The sequence below is a fragment of the Buteo buteo genome, chromosome 27, assembly GCF_964188355.1.
Source record: "Buteo buteo chromosome 27, bButBut1.hap1.1, whole genome shotgun sequence".
NCBI classification, from domain to species: domain Eukaryota; kingdom Metazoa; phylum Chordata; class Aves; order Accipitriformes; family Accipitridae; genus Buteo; species Buteo buteo.
The window spans coordinates 4,481,344-4,506,868 of NC_134197.1; the positions used below are offsets into that span (position 1 = coordinate 4,481,344).

General features: G+C 56.7%; 1 protein-coding gene across 6 annotated transcripts in view; it reads left to right on the plus strand.

Moving 5' to 3' along the window:
* The first annotated feature begins 5,322 nt into the window (after positions 1-5,322).
* Positions 5,323-25,525, plus strand: part of TNRC18 (trinucleotide repeat containing 18) — a 59,475-nt gene continuing 39,272 nt past the window's right edge. For 4 of the 6 annotated variants that reach the window (XM_075058734.1, XM_075058736.1, XM_075058737.1 and 1 more), the window contains exons 1-3: positions 5,324-6,059; positions 7,416-7,810; positions 25,096-25,221. In XM_075058734.1, coding sequence (XP_074914835.1) covers positions 7,609-7,810; positions 25,096-25,221 — 328 coding nt within the window. In that variant the 5' untranslated portion in view covers positions 5,324-6,059; positions 7,416-7,608. Of the gene's footprint in view, positions 6,060-7,415; positions 7,811-25,095; positions 25,222-25,525 lie in introns of all 6 variants that reach the window. The other 2 variants (XM_075058739.1, XM_075058740.1) reach the window with 1 other exon arrangement.

A 25,525-nucleotide genomic window follows, 5' to 3' on the forward strand; every position in this document is an offset into this window, starting at 1 on the left:
AGCTGCAGGCCGGATTCAGCCTTAGGGACCCGTTTCCTCGCGGGCAGGTTCCTGCTTGCTTCTTCGGGGTATTTTTGGGAACAGGTTTTGCATCCCGTCTTTTTTTCTGGTAGCAAGGCCGGGGGGCAGTTGAGCTTCTTGCAATGATGGCACGTCTGGTGCAACGACTTGCAGCATGGTGGGGAGGGCGAAGGAAAAAGCCTGGCGGCAGGGGACCCAAAAATGGGTCCCAGTATGGAAGATAACTACCACCGAGGTAGGATTTAGCGATCGCACCTCGTCGTGGCAGGCTGGCACGTGCAAGAAAGCAAGACCAAGCACACACGCAGGCTCTGCAACGCGCGGCGTGCGACATGGAAATTCAGATGCTGTTCCAATAAAGCTGTGGATGTTTGGTTTTAATGGCAATTAACAGCTGTTAAAAGGCGAAAGATCTATTCTAATAATACCTAGGGCTTCTGGTGCCTTTCATGAAGGGATTTGAAAATACATTTGTGAGTGTTAATTTTAAGCCACTATAACGTACCCCGGGGAGGTGGATGGGTTTACCTTGTTTTCAGGCAGGGAAGCCGAAGCAGGCCAGGGCACGGAGTGGGGACGAGCACTTAATGCCGGCAGCGGTGGTGAAATCCCTGCCTGGCTCTGGAAGAGGGACAGGACCAAGCCAGGGCCCAGCTGGCAACATCGAGGCAGTTTTCAGCGGCATTTCCCTGGTCTTTTATTTTTGGGGGGGAGATTAACTTGGTGCAAAAGCAGAGGCACTTGCGAGTTTAACCTTCAGCAGGACCCTCGTGCTGGGGGGGCACGTAGGAAAACGTCTTTCCCTGGGAGATGCTGCAAATCTGGATTTTCCAGTTCCTGGAGGGCTCTGCTTGTTTAAATTAGAAGCAGATAGGAGAGGTGAATTTTAAGAAGGACAGAGCAAAGGCACACAAGTATGCAGTTAACTTCTAAACTTCTTTCTCTGGATCTCCCGCTGAGTAAATGCTTTAGGAGCTTCAAACCACAGCTTTTAATATCTCCTTAACATGCCCCGCGATTCCTTTCCCCCCTGTCAAAACGGCAAGAGCAGCTGTGAATATTTTCCATTTTAAAATGTTTTGTATGCATACGAAAGTACCTGCAGCTCCTGTGGGCCGGGCTACGGAGAAATGCTGAAGCCAAGGGTATCTATTTTATATCAAACCTCAAAATAGCACATGCTACTGCCTCTCGCTCGCTCGTGTCCTGCATCCAGGAGGGTATTTTTGATTTAGCTGACAGATCAAGGGAAAAATCCCTATTTCACTCTGTTGATGTAGAAGATCTTGTCATTCGGAGCTCAGTATTCCTGTTCACCTGGACGTGGGATTGTTTTAAACTCACAAATGCAGAATCTATAATACTGGGGTGTTATATAGGGATTGCAGATTTGGGGAGGTTTCCCATGCACGTTTCTCTGCTAAACCACATTTTTTCCGCTGAAAGGTGTAACTGCCGTTTCCGCGCCTTACAACCAATTTAGCAGCCGGTCCGTAGCCGAAAAACGCAGGCAGTAATTACAGCTTTGGGATTCGTGCTCCTCTCAAAGCTCTCTATGGGTTGTGCATGTCAGCCCTCCTCCCTGCCTATTTTTTCCTGATCTTGGAAAAAAGCTTATTATTGGGTAAAAGGGAAGAAAAAAAAAAAAAAAAGAAAAGAAACCACCCCGATCTATCAAAGATCCAGTCTAGCTGTGACAAATCCCAGTACTAGGGGCTTCGTGGAGGGTGTGAGAAGCACGGGGCACCCAGCATGGGGCAGATCCTGACATGGGGGGGTCCCAGCTCGGGGTTTGGCGGGGGGGCAAGCGAGCGCACAGGTGGCAGAGCGGGAAAGCAGGGAGGATTTGTGCATACGCACTCGCCGTCCTGTGCCGGGCAGGGAAAAAAACCCAGCAGGCTTTATTTGGACTTGAAAACCAGACTGCGGTTTGGGAGACGTTTGGCTTTCCAAACCCTGGAGCTGCGGGATCGGAACTGCTGTGAATGGGGCGGCGGGGGGGCACCACCCGTGTTCCTGTGTGTCCCCCCCCCAGCTCCTTCTCCCACGCCGGGGGGGCGGTGGGTCAGCGGGGCTGGGATGGTACAAGGATGCTGCAGCCTTCAGCTGGTGCCGGGCATTGGGTACGGCCCCTGGGGGGGACAGGGGGGTGGATTTCTCGGGTACCCCCCTGTCCCATGCAAAGCCCACAGCCAGGCTGAGCGCAGGGTTTATAATCAGCCAGGATTTATGGAGAAAAACGAAATCCCGAGCTGTTCTGGTCATTAATCAGGAATTCTTTGCTGGGTTCCCAAGCTGTTTCCCTGGGGATCTCCTCATGGGGACCCCCCCAACCCGCAGCCCCCTCCCCATGGACGGCAGCTCTTTCCTTGCAGGCAAGGGGGCTGGGGGGGGGGGACGGCGACCCCGGGCTTTTGAATTAACCAACCCCCCCCATTGATGAATAAGTCCCTCAGGATTCATCGAAATAAATCCCAGCAGGGACTCCCTTGCCTTCAAATACCCACCTCTGGTTTTATTTGGGGGGGACGGGACCCCGCTGTCGGTCTCGGTTCTGCTTTTAAGATTGGGAGGGGGGGCAATGAAATCAGGGCAAAGCTTTGCCGACGCGTTGGGATCGTCGCCGTCCGTGTTTTAATGTGATTTATGCCTGGTTTTCTAAATCCAGCCACTGACTGCACGCTTTAAATATAGCTCCAAAACCAGCCTGAAAACGTGTAGTAAGCACGTTAAAAACGGAGATCACCGGGGGGGGGAGTTATTGGGGGGGGATTGGGGGGGGTCCCAGCAGATGGCTGGGGATGGGATGGGGTTCCAGTGGGGCCTGCTCCCAGCCCGCCGGCGCAAAGTCGAGCACTGGGTTTGCAATGAACGGGTGAGTCGTCGTGTCCCCCCCCCCCCAAAAAAAACCTTGGCAGCCCCCCAAACCTTGGCAGCCCCCCAAAATGGGGGAAGATGCATTGGGGGGGGGAGGCATCAGTTTGCTTTGCCTCCCATGTCTCCAGACAGGTCCCCCTCCCCAAATCCAAGCCCACCCCACCCCCCCCACCTTCCAGTCCTACCTGTATCCCTGGGATTGGGGGGGGGGGGGGGTGTGCGTGGGGGGGTGGGCTGTGAGCTCCGGCCCGCTCCAACGCCTGGGACCGGCCCGGAGACAATTTCGTGTTCGACCGGGGGTGCGGGGTGGGGGGGAAAAAAAAAGGGGGAGGGGAAGGGAAAAAAAAGAAAAAAGGGGGAAAAAAGGAAAAATGGGAGAAAAAGGGAGAAAAAAGAAAAAGAAGGGAAAAGAACGTAAGGGGAGAGGTGGAGGGCGAGGACGCGGGCGAGCAGGGGGGGCGGGGGTGCCCCCTCCCCGGGGCGGGGGGCGGCCCGGGGGCGGGCGGCACCGTGGGAACCTGCCGGGAGCCCGGGGCACCGGCGCGGGGGGGGGGGGGGGGGGGGCAACGCGGTGCTGAGCAAGGGGCTGCTGGCGGCCCCCCCCCCCCGAGTAATTTTTTTAATAAAAAATGGGTATTTTTAGAGACAGCGGTGTTTGCGGTAAAGCTTTGCGGGGAAAATGTTGAGAGCGGCCGCCACCCCCCCCCCAATTTCACCGGGATCTTCGCGGCCCCCCCATCGCGGTGTGTGCCCCCCCCCCCGGGGGGGTCCCCTATTCGGGAAAATAACCGGGAGAAAAGAAGGAGAGAGGCGTTAATGTGGAAAATAATGGGAACATGGTGCCCGCCCCCCCCCAGGGCAGAACCACCACCGCGCCTCGGAGGGAAAAATAATGATAATAATATAAATGTGTATATCTAGATTTAAGGGGGGGCAGGGTTTTTTTTTTGGGGGGGGGGGGGGCTCGGTGCTTTGCAGCAGCGTTGCCCCAGCCCGGAGCTGCTGCTACAAGATGGCTCCCGGCCGGGGGAGGGGGAGGAGGAGGAGGAGGAGGAAGGGCCGGAGCCGCGGGGGAAAGGGGGGGGGGACGACACGGCCCCCCCCGCCACGCCCGGGCCGGGGTTTTTATTAGCATTTTCCTGATTTATGGCATGCCAACCCCCCGTCCCGGGGACAGCGGCGGGGAGGTCCGGGCGTGAAGGCATTAAACATTTATAAAATATGCTTTTAAAGCCACATAAAAGCGATCAAGCCATTAATATCTCTCTCCCCCCCCCTCCCCAATTCCCCCCTTTTTGGTTTACTAAAAGAAAAAAATAAAAAAAGCCCTCCCCCTGGCAGCATCGGGGTTTGAGCCCTCGCCTCTGACGCAGCCGGGTTTTGCTCTTGGATATAAATAAAAACATGTATTTTTATTTTTATTTTTTTTTTCTCTCGCCTTAAACACAGCGCCTTTCGGAGCGTGAGAGCTTTTCGAGGAACGCAGCTCCGCTTTTCTTAAAACGATTAAAAATAAGCAGGAAAGTGCCGGGGGGGTGGTGGTGGGTGTCGCGGCGGGGAATGGGGGGGTCCGGGGGGGGGGGGGGGCGCTCCTCTCCCGCCTCCGCTTTTGGGGCCGTTTCTCCCGTTTTCTGGCCACTGCCCCGGCGGGCGCCTCGAAACTCTCCTTCCCCGGGCGTGCGGGGGGGCGGCTTTATTATTATTATTTTTGTTATTATTATTATTAATATATACCGGGATTAAATTAGATTTTCCCCTCCCCCCTTTTTCATTATAAAAGCCGATTTTAAAAAAATTTTAATTAAATAAAGAAGCGGGGCGGTGGATCGGGCTCTATGGGGGGGGGAGCGTTGGCACCGATGGGGTGTCCGCTCCCCCCCCCCGGGGGGGGGGCGCTCGGTGTTGCACAGGGCTGGGCGGAGAAGGGAAAAATAAAAAAAAGAAAAGTAAAAGTTGGGCTGGACGGCGGGGAAGAACCAAAACCCGGGCGGGCAGCGGAGCGGGGGGGGGGGGGGGGGGTGACGACGACGGGGACGGTCCCCGTCCCCCCCCCCGCGGGCAGCGCGGCTTCTCCCGCCCGTTTCTCGCGCTAAACGCAGCTGGAAAAAAACGGAGTTTTGGTGAAATCGGAGCGAGGCGGGGGGGGGGTGTCTCCTCCCCCGGCCTTCCTTTTCACCCTATTTTTAAATTTTGGGGGGGGGGCGGGGCCCGCAGGGAGGGAAGGAGACCCTCTCCCCCCCCCCCCAGCCTCTCCCGCTCTCCCTCAAAGGCCGCTTTGTCCGCGGCGGGGCCGTGGGAGAGGGCCCGGCGGCACTTCCCCCTCAGACCTTACCGGGGGGGGGGCGGCTCTCACGTCCCTCAGCCGACGCTTGGTGGAGGGGGGGGGGACGGAACGATTTATACCCCACAGATAATAAAGGGTAGGGGGGTCGTGGGGCGGGACCCCCACCTCGCCGGCAGCTTCCTCAGAGCTGGGGGGGGGCACAAACGGGGACCCGAGGCCGCTTCCCCCGCCAACCGCCGCCAGCCCCGAGCGGGAGAGTGAGGGGAGGGGGAGCCTGGAAACGGCGGCGGGAGCGCCTCACCGTGAGGGGCGGGGGGGGGGGGGAGCGGGGAGCCTGGAAACTGCCGCCTGTTTACCCGGCGGTGAGTGACAAGCCGGCCGACCAATGCGACGGCGCGAACGGGCGGCGGGCCCGCCCCGGTCGCGCCGAGAACAATGCGTGTTTCATGGGCCCCGGCGCCGCCGTTTTCCACCCCCCCCCCGCCTTTTTTTTTTTTTTTTTTTTTCTTCTCCTCTCTTCTTCTTTCCCCTCCCTCCCGCCCCGCGCTCGCGCTCTCCCTTTTTTAATTTTTTTTTTAAATTTTTTTTAACCTCTTTTTTTTTTTTTTAAGCGCCGCCGAGCCGCGCGCGGGCCCGGTCAGGAGCGGGGGGGGGGGGGGCTGTGTGTGTGTGAGGGGGTGGGTGTGTGTGTGAGGCGATGCTGCAGCTCGGCGGGGCCCCGCCGCTCCATGGCGCGGCCACCGCGTCGCTCCCGCGTTAACCCTGAGGAGCGGAACGGAGCGGAGCCGGGCGGCGGGCAGGGCGGCGAGCCGGCACCCCCCGCCCCAGCCCCGCACCGCCGCCATGCCCCGCGACCAGGCGGCCTGACCGCGCCGAGGTAGGACCCGCTTCCCTCCCCCGGAGCGGAGCGGGGGGCGTCCCCTGTCCCGTCCCCGTCCTCCCCCCCCCCCCCCCATCCCGCCTCGCTTTTTTGCCCCTCTTTAGCCTTTTAAAATTTTTTTTTTCCCCCTTGGTTTTAGTAGTTACAAGCCGGGATCCGGCCGCTCCCGCAGCCCCGGGGTGAGACTCGCCCCGCTCAGCCACGCAGGCAGGATTTAATTTAATTTTTTTAATTTCACCCAAATAAAAAAAAAAAACCCAAAAACAAACCCAACCAACAACCAAAAATCAAGGCGGTGGGATTTTTCTTATTATTTTGCATTTTTTCTCCTTTTTTTTCCTTCTTTTTTTTTTGTTTTTTTTTGGTTTTTTTGTTAATCATTTCTTGGCCCGGCACCCCCCCCTCCCCCGCGCTGGCAGCGGCCGGCGAGGAGCCGGGAAGGGCGGCGGAGCCGGGGCGGAGCGGAGCGGCGGCTCCCGGGGCTCCGGGAGCGCTGGGGAAGGGGGGGGGGGGACGGGGGACAGAGAAAAACCCACTTTATTCCCCGCAGTGTTTATTATTTCTCGCTATCCCGGTGCAAAACCCGACGGGCGGGGGGATCGTTTCATCAGGCTGCAAGTACAAATATATATATTTTTAATAGATATATATTTTTTTTCACTCTGTCGGGAAATAATAAGACGTGTTTTGTTTTCCCGAGCGGGAGCGGCGCTGGGAAAAAACGGGAGGGGGGGAAAAAAAACCACCCAAAACCCACCCAAGCGGCGGTTTGGAGCTTTGGGAATGGGGGAAAAGAAGCGAGAAATGGAGCTGGGGAAGCGATGCTGCCGCCGGAGCCCCTTCCCCGGCGGGAGCTGCCTCCCGCTGCCCGGGGCGGCTTTCGGCGGGGTAACGCAGCCCCACGGAAAAAAAAAACAAACCAAAAACAAAACAAAAAAAAAAAGAATTTTTTTGTTGTTTTGAGATTTGTTTTGGTTTGGGTTTTTTTTTTTTTGGTGTTTGTTTTCTTGCCCTCCGCGGAGAGAAATGCCATGCCGATTCCCCGCCGGGTCGGTCCCGCCGGAGCCGGGCTGCGGGCGCTGCGGCGGGGCGCTCCCCGGCTTTGGGGGTGACAAATTTAACACTTTTTTTGAAAAAAATTAAATGCTTAAGTGTTTTTTTTTTTTCCCGCCCTTTGCCACAAGTTTTCCTTGGATTATTATTCCCTCTCCACTCTCCCACCCCCCCCAACTCCCCCCCCCCCCCCCCGGTCGGGAAGATGAGGGTGGGTTTTTGGGGGGGGTATTTATTGGGGGTGGCTGGGATCGGGGTTTGGGGCAGGTTGGCTCACCGCACCCCCCTTCTCTCTTGCAGGCAGCGCCGAGACCGCCGCGCCGGGGCTGGCTCCCTGCACCGCGCCATGGGACGCTTGGACGCCTTATTTTTGAAAACCATCTGATTTTTTGGGGGAGGAGGAGGAGGAGGAGGGGGGTGGGGGGCGGGGGGGGGGGAAGGCGGTGGCGGGCACCGACAGCGATCCGGGAGACTCCTTGAAGCCGGCGAGTGGATGATGGATGGCCGAGATTTCGGGCCCCCCCGCTCGGTACACGGCCCCCCTCCGCTGCTCTCCGGGCTGGCCATGGAGAGCCACCGCCTGGGAGCCACCGGCCGCCTGGCCCCCGCCGCCGGTCCCATGGCCGCCGGGCTCCCCGCCGCCCTCCAGCCCGGCAAGTTCCTCGCATCGGGCATCAGCCTCCACTCCCACCCGGGTAAGGCTCCGCGGATTCCCCCCCCACCCACCCCACCTTCCACCGGCAGACCCCCCCATCTTCCCATCTCTGCGGGCAGCGGACGGTGCTGCGGACCCCCGGGGCCGGCAGCCGGCGGGGCTTTAAGGGCAGAAAAATATAGTAATACAGAGATGTATGCTTGCAGCTTTTTCGCATGTTTTCCCTTAGGTTTTTTTTTGCTTCGCCTGGCTTTGGTTTGGAAAAAAAATAGGGGAATGGGGGGAAAAAAAAATAGGGGAATGGGGAAAAAAAAAAGGGAATGGGGAAAAAAAATAAGGGAATGGGGACAAAAATCGCTCCTAACCGATAAAAATATTCCCTCCCCCCCCGCCCAGCGCACGGTTTTGTTGGCACCGAGGAAAATCCCCGCCGAGGCGGCTGCGGGTGTTTTGTGGAATAAATCCGAGGAATAAAGCCGATTTTCGGGAAGGCTGGGAGAGAAGCTGATCGGGGTGCGGAGGGGACGAGGCTGCGCTGCCCCGCCGGCTGCTTCACGGTTAGGCAAAAAACCATCCTCGGGCTGGAAAAAGGGGCAAAACGGCGCAGTTTTGGTAATTTCCCTCCGTGCCGACGCTCGGGAAGGGCGGGCGGTGCAGCCCGAGCCTAGCCGCGGTCCCTGCCTCCTCTGGGCAGCGCTGCCGGCAGTGCGGGTTTTGGTGGTTTTTTTGTGTTTTCTTTTTTTTTTTTCCTTGGTAATTATTATTTTTTAAACCTGCAAACAAAACTTCCATCCAGGGGCTGCTCCCTCCTTGTATTTTTTCCCTTCTCGACCCGCTCCATCCCCGGGCAGCCCCGCGACTGCCTCTGCATTAAAAAAAAAAAAAGAAGCAGACGTTGAAATGTACGGGCTTTATTTTTTTTTCCCCAGTCAGCTTGTTATTTATTTGCTTAAATTCCTTTTTTTTTTTTTTGGAGGGATTTTTATTTTTTCCCCCATTGCGAGCTCCCTTTCCCAGCGACTCGCAGGGGGGGATAACGCGGGGTCCGGCAGCCGCCGGGAGGACGCTGCCTGCACCCTCCTGCCCGCACTGCTGCCCGTTGTTTAGCCGAGCTGCCGCCGAGCTTGCCCTGGGAGGACGCGAGGGATTTCTGACCGTTTGATTTCCGTCTCTGGCTCTATTTTTTTTTTTTTTTTTTCCCCTTTCTTTCCCCTGGGCGTGGAGAGGTGACTCGGAGTTTACTTTAGGCGTTGGGAGGGTGACAGGTTTTGCAATAATAAACCTGCTTTTCTCCCAGCCGCCCGGGATGAATGACTTTGAAATTTGCAAACCTGATTGCCAACATCTGCAGAGAAGGAAGCAGCCCGAATCGAGGGAAAAAGATTTATTGGTTTTAGACTAGGTGGCAGTGCCAATTTCCCAGGTGCTAAGAGGAGAGGTGTAAAGCGAAGGCTATGAAGCCAAGCACATGGGCAAACACCTTTTTTCCTTCCCTTTTGTCTGTTTTTTTTTTTCCCTCCCTTTTTTTGTTCTCGGTATTCCCCCCACACCCCCGCCTCCACCTCCTGGTAAAGCAGAATACAATCTCTGCAAAAATTTGTCTGGACAATCTCAAGCCAAACTGAGTGCGGGTTGTTTCTTTTTTTTGTTGTTGTTTGGTGTTTTTTTTATTGGGTGATTTTTTCTTTTTTCTTTTTTCTTTTTTTTTTGTTTTCTTTTATTTCCCCTCCCAAAGTTTCCTTTTCTGGTGCTTCCCTGAAATCCAGGCAGCCCGGGAGGGAGGTGCTGAGGTCCGGCTGAGCCGACAAAGCATTGCTCCCTGCCGCCGTCCACAAGCTTTCCCACTGCGCCGCAAGCCCTTGGGCTGGGAGCGAGCCTTGGATTTGGGGCCCCTCACAGAGGGAATGAGTTTTGTGATCCCTCCAATGTTTTGCTTTTTTTTTTAATGTATTCTTAGTATTTTTATTTTCCTTTCTCTGAATTATTTGAAAATCTCTCCCATTCCCACCTGCACCTCCGTGGTGCCCAGCTCTCCCCCGTGCGCTCCCCGGGATGATTGCTCGCAAAGCTTGCTCTGTGAGATTGGCTTCTCCTCGGCACAGCAATTCACAACCAGGCTAAACTGCTAAAAAGATACGTACAATTAACAGTTGAAACTTCCATTATACCACAGCAGTGGGATAGGCAGGGATTATTTTTTTTTTTTTTACGGCTTTAACAATATCGTTTGAAATGATGATTGCTTCCTGCTACGGAGGGGCCCTTTGTAGGTTTGTGTTTGCAGTGTTGATGTTGGTGTGTGTGTTTTTTTTTGTTGTTGTGGTTTTTTTTTTTTTGGTTTGTTTTGTTTTTAGGAGGGGTTTGGAAGGGCGGAAAGCAAAGGCTTGTGCAAGGGGTTAAGAAAAGTAGGCAGGAGGCAAAGCCTTTAAATAGAGCCAGTTCAAACCGATCTTTAAATACTGCCAGGCTGAAGAAAGAGACTGTTGAATCCGTCCCAGCGTCCTCCTAAAATAAATACGCCCCTGTAAAAATAGCGCGATTGGCCATATTTGAGAATCCAGTTATCGCCGGCACCGACTCCTTATTTTTTCTCGTACCCTCTGCTCGTTACGGCAGTCCGGGCTCTGCCCCAGCGCCAAAATATGGGCGCCTGGACTGTGCGCAGTGACCCCTGGACCCTTGGCTCTTTCCCTAGGGGGTTTCTCTTCCATGGTAGCATTTCGGCCGCTGCCGTGCAGGCAGGGGGGACGGGGACAGAAGCCCCTTTGTTGGAAGCACACGGAGGGAGCAGTGAGCTGGAGGCTGAGGCGGGAGGTGAGCCAGCCTTCGGCTGCGGGGCTGCCGTCCCGTGTTCCCCCTTACGCTCTTGGGCATCGCCATCTCCCCATCCCCGAGGAGGGCAGGGGCAGTTATGGGGGCCGAAGAGCAGCGGGGTGCTCCCGACGGGCCCTGCCGAGGGCTGGGGGAGGAAGGTGACTGTTTGCAATGGAATTTTATCCCTGGCAGCGGCCGAGCTTGTCGGGAAGACCTTGCATAAAAAGAGGCTGCAATCGATGGAGCCAGGCGGCTGAGTCCATTAAAGCAGTAGCTCGCTGTGCTCTGCAGCCCGCGGCTCAAAACGTGGAGGGGTTTATAGGTTTGCTCCTTCCCTACCCCACCATCTTCGGGTCGAAGCGAGGGTCCTGGTCTCAGCTCCATCCCATGGTGGGCGCGTTGTCCTTGGCAGCTTCTGTGTTTTGGGGGAGGTGGAAAAGGCTCCCTTGGACTCGATTGTGAAGGGCTGCTCTGGGACTGCGTCCCTGCCGAGCAGCAGGTCTGTGTGCGAGCAAATATCATGCACATGCAAAAAAGACTCTCTGAGTTTAAAATAATAAAAATCTGCTTTTTGCCATGTACTCGGGTATCCTTTCTTGGGTGGGATGCGTATGTGGGGGGCTACCGGAGCAGATCTGTGTTTGTATAAAAGGATGCCCAGCCTCTTCCATTAAAATATGCTTCAGAAACACTTTCCAGTGCCTGGGAAAAGGGACACACCTGTATGAGCAGAGCTGACTTTGTGCTAAATCCAGCTCGAAAGCAATGGCTGAAAGGAAGGTGGTCAGGTGAGGGGAGAGATTTTGGTTTGCTTGCTTTCCTACTTCCACATTAGCATATGCATTCAAATGCAGGGATTTAAGGTGGATTGGAGACCATCCCTGCTTCCAGGCCTGTTGTGCCCAGGGAGAAGTTTTCCAGACAGCTGGGCCAGGTTGGACCATGGGGGAAAAAAAAAAATACCCTCCCCCCCCAGGATAGCTTTGCTGTGCCAGCAAAATCCCACTGTAGCCATCCTTATAATGGCAAAATTGTGCTTCTGCTGAGCCCGCAGATTTTGCAGAGGAGGCCTTGCCGTCGGCGGTGCCAGCAGAAGCACAATTTGCTCATCTAAACTGCATCCATGCTAAAATCGCTTCACTGATAGGAGACACTGGGATAGCACTGATGCGGTGCTGGACCGAGCTGTGCCCACCTCCTCCCTGTAGCTGGGCTGGGAAGGAGCGGGCTCCCGGACCAGCGGTGGAATTTTTTTGGTTTTGATGCTCCAAGGAAAATACTATCGGTGTTTAATGGCCCTTGAAATCGCGGTTCCCCCTCCCTGCCCGCCCAGGGGGTGGTGCGAGGGGCTGACCGTGGGGGGCTCCTTGGGACAGGGCCTTGTGGTGTAACACTGGGAGGAATGTGGACTGGCTGGAGACCTGCCTGGGGAGATGTTTCTCCTCCCTTGGGGCCCCGGTGAAATTAGATGCTTTGTGATATGTGTTTTCAGGCAGAGCAGTGAGCTTGTCCCAGTAGGGTTCGGGGAGGTGATGCTGGCCTGCGCGGGGCAGAGATGTTGTGCTCAGACCCGTCGCACTTTCCCATTTACACCTGGCATCCCCGGGGGCGGAGGAAGGGCTCGGCCATTAAATGATGCCCCTGCAGCTCCCTTGGGCCCGCGGCCAACTCGTAGGCTGTGAGCAAGGCAGGAGCGGTCTCCGGTTTTGCAGTGGGGATGAAATGGGAGGAAAAAAGGGGACTTCTGCATTTTTGCAGTCTCCCACCATGCGTTCCTGGGGTGCTGGGGGTGCGTTTCTCTGATGTCCCCGTGGTTTCCCCGAGGTCCTGGTGGTTGGGTGCGTTGTGGGGTGGCATCTCCGTCCTTCAGGAAGGGTGGGAAGGACTGTCCACCCTGTCCTCCAGCCCCAGCTGAAGTTCCCATCCCAAGTGGCAGTAGCTGGTGGTAGGGACGTTGGGCTTGGACCACGGACGAAAGCCCAAGAGCCAATGTGGTGACGTAAACTTGCTCAGAGCGAGGTCCTGCGGGATCCTCCGCTGTGTTAGGGTTTCTAATACCTTCCCCAGCTGAATGGGCAGGAGCCTGGCCCTGTCTCTGATACAGGGTGCTGGTGAAGATGTGCTTTATTAGTGTGGTTTCTAGCAGCCCTTCTCCCACACCCAGCGAGCCTTGCCCCCCACCCAGCACCGAGTCTCCTTGGCGGGTTTGGACAACCACTGGTCCCAGCCCCAGCTGTTGGTGTGCCAGTGAAAATGTGATCCGGAGGATGTGCCGGTGTTAGAAATCCTAGCTGGGGATGGCATGGGGCACCAGGCAGGTCCCTGGCATTGGGGACAGGCTCCTGCTCTTTCCCAGCACAGCAGCTGTTGGAGAAATGGAAATCACCGGGAATTAATTTCGCTGCAGACATGGTTAGCAGAGCAGGGCTTTCGTAAGGGAAATTTTAGATCTCTTTCCTAGGATAACCCAGGGTAAAGCTGAAATTAGTTTATAATTATATAGTAAATAACCCCCCATCTTGTCATTTCACCATCTTCTGATGAATATGGAAATGAACATTGTTAAGGGGAATTAACATCGTTACGGCAGCCTTCCAGGTGAGCGCCTTGCGGCTCAGCCGCGGCTGCGACCGGCGGGAGGCTGTCGGATCACCTCCTTTAGCTGGGGTTAGTGCCCGACGAGTTGAAACAAGGCCCCGTGTGTTTTCGGCGTGTACTAAACTGGTCCAGTTAAAGTTTCGGGCAGGAGGTGGTGCAGGGAATCGGGGCCAGCCTGGCATGTGCCGACACGAAAGCTGCCTTGCCGGGACGGGGAGATGTTGGTCTGGGTTAGGTAATGTGATCCAGCATCGCCTGCTTGAGGTGCTGAGGACAAGGGAGTGCTTTGTTCTGCCTCGCTGCTGAAAACGGAGAGCACGGTGGGGCCTGAACCGACCCAAAAATGCAGGCGGGGTTGGGGAAGGCGGGGGGAGCCGAGGGCAGCCCCGAGCTCCCTGCCTGCAGGGCCGGGGCGAGGGAGCAGCACCGCATCCAGCTGCGGCAGCCCCTCGCTGGCTTTTCCAGCTGGGGATGCTCTTTAAAAAGGAAAGTTTGGGAGGGGAGCACTCTGGCCCGGCTGCCCTGCAGGGTGCTGCCTCTCCTTGGCCATGAGGATTTGGGGTTTTTCTTCTCCCCGCGTTTCTGGCTGGCTTCACTCTGGGATGGCAAAACTGGATGTCTGCAGGCATCGCGACGCACCCACCGGCTGGGGAAAACCACCATCTCTCTCTGCTATTTTTTTGCGTTGCTTATCATTCGCTTCTCTCCAGCTTTTTAACACCAAGGGGATGGCAACCGCACAAACTCTTTATACCCATCCCCGTCCACGCTGGCTGGGGAGGACGGTGTGGCAGGAGCCCTGCCGTACGGCAGCGCTGCGGCAGTGACAGTTGGGCTCTCTCCCCACGCCGTGAGGATCAGCTGTTGGGTGCACAATATGCTCCGGTTTTCCTCTCCAGCTGTTCTCGCTGACGGTTATGGGAAGCGAAAGGTAGTTGAGAGTTTGGTATCTCTAAATCAGGGAGGTGATGGGCAGAAAGGAGGGGGTGAGGGAGGGCTCGGTATATCTGAGGCTGTTTTTTGTTTAAATCCAGCGAGACTTGAAATAGTGGCAAAAGGATTGAAGTGACCTTGGGAATAAATTTTATTGCCAGCGTAGCAGTGGCCAAAGAGCCATTTTGAAGGAGCTGGATGCAGGCAGGCAAGCTGAACATGGTGGGCTCGGAGCAACGGAAGGAGTGATGCGGTATGTTTGGGAGAGAACATGCCTTTTTAGGGGAATAACGGAGATTCCAAGGCACTCGGCCCTGTCTCTCTGGATCTGTATCCCCAGCAACTTCTGCAAAGGTTGCTCTTGCTTCTGCTATCATCCATCTTACTGTGCCGCGTTACTGCGAGCAAAGATCCCTTTTTATGTTTGGTGGTTAGATACATTGCCCGTGCTTCCCTTTCTGCCCTTGATCCCTTCTCAGCAGAATTCCCTGTGGCTTGAACATGCCTTTAATACATTTGGTTTAATTGCTTTTAATTAAAAAAAAATAAAAATAATAATTGAAATGGCCAGCGTGTTTGGGAGTAAGGGTTTTGAAGGGATTTGGCTCTTTGCTGCTTGCAGGCAGTGCCCATAGCAGCGTGTGAATGAAATAGCCCCCGTATTACCACCACGCAGAGTGTGTAAGTCTGGTGTTCTGTGTCATCATCTGCCAGGTGGGGAGGCATCCTACATGCCACGTCGCATGCAAGCCAAGCAGGTAATACTCCGGCAAGTAAAGATCCAGGCAGGCGAGTAAAGGTGGGTGCAGGCAGCTTTCCGGGGTGCCGGTGAAAGCCCAGCACGCCTTTGCCCTGGCTGTGGTTTGCCGGGCAGGCACACCGCGCCGGGCTCCAGGCGTGCGCAGCGTGCCGGGGTTTCCCTTTGCAATCCCAGCGCTACAGCGGGGCTTTCTCCCTAATGAGATTAGCGACACAAAGCGGCGATTCTTCTGCTGCTTTTAATGGGTGTTCGGGGTTTGTGTGGGATCGGAAATTCCTACTTTCATCAGATGAGCCCTCTCTGTGACTATTTTGTGGACAGTTCTTCCTTTCCTTGGCTTCAGGGCTGACATTCACATTGGCGCAAGCTTTTTAGGCTTTCCCGTCCTGCCCGCCTCTGCCTCCCCTCCTTCCCAGCCCCAGCCACGGTGAATTTTATCTTCTTTCCTGCTTTGAATCTCACCGTCAACCCAAGCCGCTTCCATCTTGTGGAGGACACGAAAGCTCGGTGGCCTTTCCTGGCCAGGCTAAACGCAGCTGGAAGAAAGGAGAAATGCAAAAGTCACTCTTGAATCGTTCTTGCAGGTGCTCCTTGGTCTCCCTGGTTGAGATGTGCAAACACATATGCGCGAGTATATATAGATATATAGGACATCCATCTAGTGCTTCACCTGACGGAGGGCTGGCTGTCCCTGCCTTGTGACATCAGGGCCAGTTTGGCAATTTGTCAAGAGCCCAAGGGCTGTGCTTCAATTTGAATATGGATTTGCATAATTCATCGGGAATTAAACCGCACCACCATAATATTTGCCTCTGCGTTTATCTCCCATTATCAGTGACGGGGAGGTGTGCGGTGTTGGGCATTTGCCGGCCGCAAAGACCCCTTTGCTTCACGGTTCAGCGCTTTTTCAGTGCAGAAAAGGTGGTGTGGGCTGATGTTCAGGAGGATGTGGGGGAGGGCAGGAGCCTCTGGAAGGAAAAAGGGCTGAATGTGGGGCCAGGAGGAGAGGCTGGGAGACGCTGGAGAGCCTGAGCTTTTGAGCCTGGTTTCCTAAGGAAAAGAGGCTTATGGGATTGTGCTCCATCTGTGGATCTTCTTCTACCCCCAGATGTCTGCAGCCCGTTGCTGAATTTCTCCCGGGGTGGTTTTGGTCCCTGCAGATGCCGTGGAGGTCAGTGCTGGGCTCTGGGAGAGGGATGAGTTCACCCCCGTGGCACACGGAGCAGTACATGCGGGCGTCTCTGGCTTCACCTTGCGCTTATCCCGTCCTGGCCATGCCGTATCCAAGCAGGAGTCATGAAGCCGGAGCTGACTGAACACGGCTGGCTCATTGGCGATGTCCTTGTTCCAGCCCTGGGATGTTTCTTGGAGCCGGTCCCCTCTTGCTGCTGGGACCCCCATGTCATGCGGTGGTTGCTGGCTGTTTGCTGAGCGCTCCCACGTTGGTGTTGCGGTGTTCAGGTCTGGTCGGGCTGCTGTGCCGCTCTGTGCCTCAGTTTACCCTTGCAGTGCCACCCCCCTTTGCCAGGCACTGAGCCACGGCAGCCGCTTTGCAAACAAAAAGGTTTAAAATAAGCAGCGACGGAGGCTGCATCTCCCAGGGCTTTGAGTCATCCCGGCTCGTGCTGACTGCGCCTGGCAGGGGCCTGGGAGGCAAAACAAACCCACATCCAGCTGCTGCCTCCCCGCCAGATGTTAGCGGCGGGGTGGCTGGTTGGGTTTTGGTGGTGGTCCTCCCGGCAAAGTGGATTGAGCTGCCGTGAGGAGATGCCACCTCTCTGGTGGCCCTGGTGAAACCTTGGTGAAACCAGTGGCTTGGGGCAGTCCCCAGCTTGGGGACTTGTGGTCAGGCCACCTGATTCCTGGAGGAAAGGGTGAGATGAGCAGCCCCGGTCTTGGCACCGTGCGGGCTTAGGTTTGCAGAATGGGGGGTGCTGAGGCTCCTTCCAGCACGTCTGGGCTTGGGCATGGTGGGGACCATCCTGGCCGTGAGCCCTCACCGTGCTGGACAGGAGGACAGGCAGGGACGAACCCAGGGGTGGTCCCACTGTGGCCCCCTACCCACCAGCCCCACACAGGGAAGGCAGCCAGAGCAGCGGGTGGCCACGGCCGGCAATGGGAAGCCAAGGGGTGGAGAGGGCAGGTGGCATTTACCTTTCGGTGGGCACCCCGGCGTGCGTCCACAGGGCTGGCTGCTGCCCATCACGCAGCAGTGTTTAATTTCTCAATGGGAGAGCAGGGAGATAATGCTGCACAGTCCCATTTAACCTGCTGGTGACCTGGTCTTAAGTCATTGTGGCTGAAAATAGACCATGTTCCCTCCAGGGCACAGCTAATGGTGCTGGGAAAGCTGGGATCTCTCTTTGAAGGCTGATTTAATTGCTGCTGGCAGGCACTCGGTGCAGGTGATGCGGGGACCGGCACCCGTGCCATCCCACAATAACCTCCCCCCACCGAGCTTCTGTAGCTCTCCCGGCTCTGGCAGTGAAGGGTAACGAGCTCTTTTCTAACGAAGGCACGGGACAGCGGCTCAGCCAGCACATGGGTGTTGCTGGGTTAATTGCGCAGGCAGGGCTTGGCTTACCGGGAGCGGGGGGCTCACTTGTTTGCATCGCATCTTCTGCACTGAGTTTGGGTGATATAAAAAAAAAATTAAAAAAATGGAGTGGGTTAAATTTCTGTGCTTAGGAAGGAAGGGGAGTACCTGCAACGAAGGTGTGCGCCCGGTGCTGGGAGCAGAATCAGCCCTAGGGCCCCTGTGCCACCCACCAGTGTCTGGAGGGTCTTCACCGTGATGAGGGATGGACTAGAGCAAAGACATTTTGATGCTGTTCTAGAAAATCAGGAGAGGAAGACGAGACTACAATCTAGCAGCCAGGTTCTGCATTCCTGGGGATTCTGCTAATCAGTTTGAGCGTTAAAATTACTATTTTTTAATTTCCATACAGCATCTTAGTAAGTGCGGAGCTGAAGACCCCACTGAGTCGCTGCTTCCTATTTGAGGAAAGCTGTGTGGTTGCATACTGAGAACCTGGAGGTTTTGGTCACCCCCGTTGGGGTGTCAGGTTTAATTATGCCAGCGGAAAAGGAGACACATGCAACGTGGTGGGGGATTTCAGGCTGGGGGCGCAGAGAAGAAGCTTCTGCTGTAGCAGCCAGCAGTGACCCAGGAGTGTTGACACTGGTTCGAGTGTTTGTGTGTCAGGACTAATGTGGGACCAGGTCAGTGCTCCCCACACCACGTGTTTCAGGCTCTGCAGACCGGCTGCATGTCATGTCAAGGGTCCCAGGGGGTGGTTTCCGTCCTGGCCCCTCCAGCAGGAGGAAAAGCCACCTTCCCCTGCCAGAGGGATTTGGGTCCCCACCAGGGTGGCTTCTTGCTGCCCCCCATGAAGACGCTGTCAGCAGGGAGCTGGTGGGTGACCTTGTGGGAGATCTTCAGGGCATCTCGTCGGTGTCCTTCTCTTGCGGCCCCAAGCCCTGAAGCGCCCGGTATACCTCGGATTGCATTTGCTTTGTTGCACGGTGGAAACTGAGTCTGCAGGATGCCGGGGGCAGACCTGGGGTGTGAGCACCGAGCCTTTGAGCCCTTGCAGCCACTTCTTCCCATATTCTCCTCCTCCGCCGTCTCCGAGGCGTTGGGGCTGTTCCAGCTCCTGGGTGAGGAGGAGGTGAGCAGTAGGGCTCAGCCTGATGATATTTATTTCCACGGAGGCAGGGAACCCCCTCCATGCCCTGTGCACGCACCCTGCCCTTTGGTGTGCCTTGGCTGCGGGAGGCCCGGCAGTGCGGTGATTCACCATGAGGGTAGCACGGCACTAAAATCGTGGCATGGCATCGGCACGGGGTAATGGCTGCAGGAGGGCTCCTCGGAAACCCGGCAGGAGTGCGTGGTGTTCCTGTGCTGACGCAGCTGCAAGCAATAGTAAATATTGAGCAAGAGCCACTTAAAAATAAAGCAGCCTGGACACAGATTACCATGTGGAATAAAATAAAATTAAAAGAAACAATAGAGAGTTGTGCTGAGCTGGGGGGAAACTCGCCTTGGCTTTTAAGGTAGTGATTTTTGCAGCTGAAGGAAAGTGGCGCAGCGGTGTTCAAGCCGGCAAAGGCCAGGAGCACGGACCCCCCACCGGAGGATGCTGTCTCTGAGCTTGCCAGGGCCCTTAGAAGATTAAACGGGGAGTTAAATTGATCTGGCTGTTCTGGATCCGGGGGATGAGATCGAAGGCGTTCAGGGGATGCAAAGAATTGAGGCTGTAAATTAAGGCTTTGAAGCAGCTGCCAGCCCTGTGGCATGGGGTGTAAATATGGCAGGGTCGGGTTTTGGGGCAGAGGGTGGTGGGTTGTGATGGCGGCTGCGGGGACGGGGACCGGCTGCCGCTGCAGTCCATGTGCATCTGATCTGGGGGCTTCGGTTTCAGCCCGGTGTGTTCGGGCGCTTGTATCGCCGGTGTCTCGTGCGTGGCACAGAGTCAAGGCGGCTCCGGTGCCTCGGGTGTCACTGGAGCTGCCCTGGCAGACAGGGGAGGAGGCGGCAAAGATTTACACTGTCAGCACTCCCGGCTCTCAGCTGTTTGCAGCCATAAATGTGTGCATGAGAAATAGCTGCGGCCGTGCCTCGCCGCGCTGTGTGCCGCTGTGTCGTGGAGCAGAGATGGGGAAGTGTGTGCTGGAGGGGGGGGTCCTTAAGAAAGTCACCCCCGTGAAGCTGCTGCTTCTGCAGGGAGAGGATCGAGGATGCACTGATGATGGTGAGCGCGGGCAGCTGGTGCTGGTACGGCAGCCGTCCTGCTGGCGGTGGGAAGGGGCCCCGTGTGGTCTGGCAGCCAGCGGGTACTCGCTGTGCTTGGACTTCTCCTGGTTCCCCTCCCTCCCTGCGGGGGAAAGGGGATTCATGAGGACGTAAGTGTTTATCCAGCTGTTTGTGGCGTGGACTGGTGTCCCAGTTGGCTGCTTGTGAGGCGCCGCGAGCCGGACTGGGGAAGAGGTGACCGTGCTCCCGGCCAAGGGCGGCTGTGGCTTCTGCTCCGTGCCAGAGCCCAGCAGCCAGCTGAGACCCCGGCTGCAAATCTCCCTCGGGTGCCCAGAGTTGAAAACATCCCATGGTAATAAACCCAAAGCCTTGCTGCTGTGTTTCCCAGCCCCTCTGGGCTTGGACCAGAGGGACCGCGGGACCAGGCTTTTCGGCTTGGGCTCCTCTGTGGTCACAGCCCCTTGCGCAGCGCTGTGTGGTGCCAGCCTGCTTCCTGGCAGTGTGTCTGTCCATCATGGCCCAGGAGGATGGGGCAAGATGCCGGCGGTTGGAAATATTTCATAAGTGGCAGACACCCGTAACGGGCAGATGGGGCCGATGGGAGAGAGTTACTTCACTTCTCCCGGGGTACTGGAGGCCACTGGCTTTCCGGTGACAGGGCTGTGGCTTTTTGGGTAAAGATGGCTTGTGCCTGGCTCTTGGCTTTGGGGTACGCTTTGCAACCTGCATCACGTGTGGCTGCCTGCTTGCCTGTCCAGGCCACCGGGGCTGTCACACAGTTGCGTCCTGTTGCGTGATTCCCTTTGAGGCGACAGGAGGGTCGGGAGAGCCGTTCCTGGGCACTAGCAGAGGCGTCGCAGATGCTACTTCTCCCTGGTGCATCGGTGCTGCCAGCTGGTTTGGAAAACTGGACCAGGGGAGTGAATTCCCCATTGAGTGGTGTTTCTGTGTCACTCCTGTTTGCTCTCCGTGACCCTTCGTGGGTGCCTGAGTGAGCCGTCACCTCTGTGCTGGGTCAGCAGCCAGCGTGGAGGGCAGCGCGGGGATGCTGTGGAGGTGCTGTCCGGTTGCTTGTAGCCAGACTGGGATGGAGCAGCTTTCCCAGCACTGGTGCACACATGTCACATCAGGCATATAGCCTGGCTCGTCGGCCGGAGCTGTGTCCATGGGGGAGATGCGTTCAGCTCCAGTGTGTCCCCACCAGCATATCCCCATCCTGCCTGGCTCTTTCACAACCCAGGCTTGGCCAGCTAGGGATGAATTTCAGGCCTGGGGACTGGCGGGGCCAAGGTGGAGAGAGCCTGCAGGTTAAAAACTCCGGGCGACCCGTGGCATGCGGCAGCCCGCTCTGCTGCGGGCACGTCCACCTGCCTGCCTGCATTCGCCACCGCTGCCAGATGATGTTTTCTGGCGGCTCTCTCCTCCCGGGGAGCTTTGGGCAAACCCCAAGCAGGCTGAGCACGTGGGGCCCATTTCCCTCCCGCTTCCCCCGGCACGACCTCCGGCCTCCAGACGTTTGGTGTGCGGTTTGTGCGGTTGCTGGTATCTCATCTCTCCATCAGTCACATCCCCTCTTGGTGGTGAGTCACCCGGCCATGCCTCTTCCCCCTGCTCCCCATGCCGTTTTGGAGAGCTGAGCAAAGATGAAGAAGATGAACTGGGCTGACACATCTGCACCCGCCAAGTTCCTCTACTAACAGCCCTTAGTGATTTATGTCTCAGTCATGCAAAGCAGGTATGTTTTATCATCTTGGAGCTGGGAAGGAGGGGCAAGGGTGTGCATCCCCCCTCCATGCCCATCCACTACACCCACTGGAGCATGACAGGGGGAGCTCAGCAGGGACGTGCATTTTGGCTGCTGGCTGTCGCCTTCCTGCAGGGTTAAGGTGGCTTGAGGACAATCTCTGTGCCCCTTAAACCCTTTTACCCTCTGAGCCAGGCTGCTTTGGATCGTGCATGCCCACACTGGCAAAGCACCCGTGTGGGATTCTTGTTGGTGGTGCCTTTCCCAGGCGGCCAGAGGCTGTGCTGATGGGCATGCACGTTTGGCTTGGCATGGCGTGGCAGGGGAAGGGAAGGGGGGCACAGCCAGTCTGGTGCTGGCAGCGCTGCCGACTCTCACCTCCCTGCCTGTGCTGTGGTGCCAGCCCGCCTCTGGGCGAGCAGTTGGCTGGAGGAGCGTGGCTTAGCCTGCTGAGACCTGTCGGCGTGTCCCTGGGCGAAGCGGATCTTGCGCTGGTTCAGCAAACGCTCTGGCCGCAGGCAGATGGAGATGGTTGTGGTTTCCCCCTTTCCCCTCCCTTTCTCCTGGCAGAAGCCCATGGTTGGGGTGAGCTGTGCGTTGCTCACTGCGGTAGAGTTTCTCCCCTTGGCATCACTTTCTGGCGCGGAGATCCAAGGAGGGAGCGACTTGCCCGCGGCCGCCTCCTGCAAATGCAGCTACTTAGCACATGGAGGAGCAGCTTCACCTCCAGGTCCTGCCCGGGGGAGTGGGGCAGCAAGTTTCGGGCTGTGTGCGAGTCTTACGCCAGCCCGTCAGCATTGCTGCTGGCGGGCTGTACGGAGGAAGGGATGCTCTGGCAGTGCCTTGAGGTTGGATTTGCATTGGGTTCATCCCCAGGAAGGCTGTGGCTCGGATCCCTCTTCCCTGCCCTGGCTGTTGGCAGGGAACAGGCCAGGTAAATACAGCCTGGGCAGCTTCTCCTCTGGGCGCTTAGCAAGGGAAAACAGTGTTGCTGGTAAACCCGAGGCTGGGGTTCAGGTGGCTCTCTGGTTTTGCTACGTGTCAGCTGGGTGATGCAGGCAAGTCTTTGCACCTACCCGTGCCTCAGTTTCTGCACCTGCAAAGCTTTGGGATGTGCTTTGAGCCCCTGTGCTGGGCTTACACGTCTCCTAGGAGCAGCGCTGCTCCCATGGTTTGCAGGAGGTGCTGGGAAGGGCTGCCCAGTACAAGGTGGCTTTGGGGCTTGGCTGGTGGCATCAGCTCAGTTCTGCTGCTGCTTCCCAAGCTGGGGTGGTGAGACTGCCTTGCAGGGTCCCCAGCCTGTCCACCTGAACCAGTCCCCAGCTCGGACTGCACGTGAAGCCACTTGTTACCACTCGTGCTCCCTGCTTCAGCACAGTGGCTAGAGAACCTCTGTGACAGCTCATCTTATGCTGGGCAGGTGGAAGGGATTTCATCTGTCCTTCAGCCACTGCCATCCCAGTTTCTCATCCCCTCATTCTTTCAGCTGACCTTTCCACTACTGCTCCTCCTCCTGCAACCCCGGGCCGAGGCTGGGTCCCTGTGGTGTGATGTGATAATGCTGGTTGTGGAGGAAGCCCCAGAGCATCTAGGGCTGGGGCTGACCCTTATCCCTGGGTAGGATAAGATGCCGCAGGCAGGGAGCTGCCCCAGTAGGACCAGGAATGTAACTGGTACCAAAATGCCTCTTTGGGTACCAGTATCTTAAGCTGTGTGCAAGTGTCCCTGTGCTGGATGGCAGGGATGGATCATATCCACTTCCTGGAGCTCTGCAGGTGGCTTCATGTCCTTGCACTATGTGCAAGTGGGGCTGTGCCATAGGCATCTGTGCATGGCGGTGTCTGCAGCATAGGATGCGTCTCACCACAATCTCTGTGCCGGTGCTCTTGGTTGCTGGAGTGGCTGCAGCCGGGATCGAGGTCTGGCTGCAAGAAGGGGCTCATGTGGGGATGTCTGGGGCCGGGGCTGCTGGGCTGGTGTGGCATGGGGTGCTCCAGGGGGTTTGCTGTGCTGCAGCCATGTGCTCTGCCAGATGGGACTCGCGTTCCCTCGGAAATGTGTTGCTCCTGCTCCAGACGCTGGCTTGTCGCCAGCCCAGCCGTGCCGGAGCGGTGCGGTGGAGGTGGCGCGGCGGAGGCAAACATGCTGCGGAGTGGAGCTGCTCACAGCTAAGCTGGGGTAGGCGCTCCTGGGTGCTACCCAGTGATCTCCAGCCCTGGAATAAGAAAAGGTGTTTGGAAATGCTCCAATGCGAAGGTTTTAGGGTTACCAAGGAGAGGCGTGAATGTGTGTGCATGCTCAGTGCCTTTACAGCACCCAGCACAAGATTAAACAGCAAGTTTTACCTGCTGGGAATGGGCTCTGTGTTGAACTTTGTGGGCACAGCAGGTCCCCTGGTCCTGCCACTGGAGGGTTGGCATGTGCGGGTGATGCCGCTGGGAGCTGTCGGGCGATGGATCTGGGCCAGGAGCTGTGCGGAGCACCGTGTCGGTGAAGCACATATGCCGGGATGCAAACATGTATGCGAAAGAGATCCTGGCTGTCTAAATAATGTGAAATATTGACTAGCTCTCGCAGATGGTGCTCCACGTGCAGCTTCGGGGACTGAACTTCTCTGTCTCCTCTTGGGTTTCAGTGTGATGTTGTTTTGATCCAGTTGGATGCTGGACTCTTGACAAACTTGTTGCCTTGTTGCTTTCAGTAAGATCGTTGAATTTTGGGGAAGTTGGTTGCTAATGGGGTCTGAGGGGAAGGGAGGAGGCTTGCAGAGGGCTTGACTGGCTCCTTCAGACTCTCCTGATGGCTTTTTTTTGTTTTTTAAATGATTGCACCAACTGCCATGCTGGTTTTAGCAGAGCGTTGGGGTTTGTAGTATTGCGCAGATGCCATTTGGTGGCAGTGTTGTAGAGGAATTGCTGCCTGTAGCCAAGAGCTTGTGTTATTACCACTGTTATGGTGATTGTATTCATTGATGAAATGCTGATGATGATTATTTGCGTGAGGATGTTGCTGGGGGGCCCACTCTTGGAGGAGGCCCCAGTGTCCAGGACATAATCCAGACTGCTGGCAGCAGGGCCTTGGGGACATGCTGCTTTCATATCAGCTCGTGGATGTGTGGCAGCTTTTCTGCTCTGTTTTGTCTTCCTCTGGGATAAGATGCTGGTTTTGGATACATGAAACTATGCTTTGTGTGAGCTGCTGTGGAGGATGCTCTTGCGTTTTCCCAAAGCCTGTACTTGGTGCTGGGCAGCTGCAGTGGGGATGGGCTGTGTTGGCAAAGCTGCGCTGGCAAGAGGGTCTTATCGCTGCTCAGGAAGCGTGTTGTGGAGTGCCCTCACCCACAGGTCGCAGTACTTGTGATAAAACAGCTTATTGGCCAGGCAGCTTGGTCGTTCAGCCTGCAGATTTAAGGCTCTGCTCAGAAAGCAGCACGCTCCATTTGCAGCTCACCGGTGGCAAAGTTAGAGCCTTGCAGAGGTGCAAGGGGTGAGCTGGGGGACCCGCAATGGGGGGTTGGTACCTGAAATGGGGGCCCCGAGCAGCGCTCCCCACCATGGGCTGTGCGCGGTGTGCGTTGCCGCATGTGTCCTCGCAGCCGCCGCTCCTGGCGCGCGAGGGACCGACAGCCACAACAGTCTGTGCTCCTGCGGGGCTCGTTCCAAGGCAGCGTGCCGCTTGGGCTGAAACATGTTTCCCTCTTCTGTTTCCCATTTTCTGCAGGCTTTTCCCATCTGCCTAACGGGCTCTACCCGTCGTACATTCCCCTGAGCCACCTCGAGCCCCCCAGCGCCGGCAGTCCTCTCCTGGCCCAGCTGGGTCAGCACAGCCTCTTCGAGTCGCAGAAAGGTGAGTCTGGGTCCCCGTGTGCCATTCCCCTCGGTCACCGCTGGGTGCTCACCCTGTCCTTTGGGCTGTCTTGGCTGCTGGAGCTGCTGGTGCTGGGGTGTTAAAGGTGAAGAGCAGGAGTCCCCCGGGGTTATCATCCAGGGGTGTTTCCTGGTCTTAGCAGTAGCAAGGTCTTGGATGTGGCTGTGTTGTAGGGAACCCAGCCAGGTCCCTCCGTGAAGCCCCCACCTGCTGCTGCATCGCAAGGCTCAGCATGCATCGGAGACAGGGCTGCTCTGCATCCCATCTGGGCCACGTGGAGGTA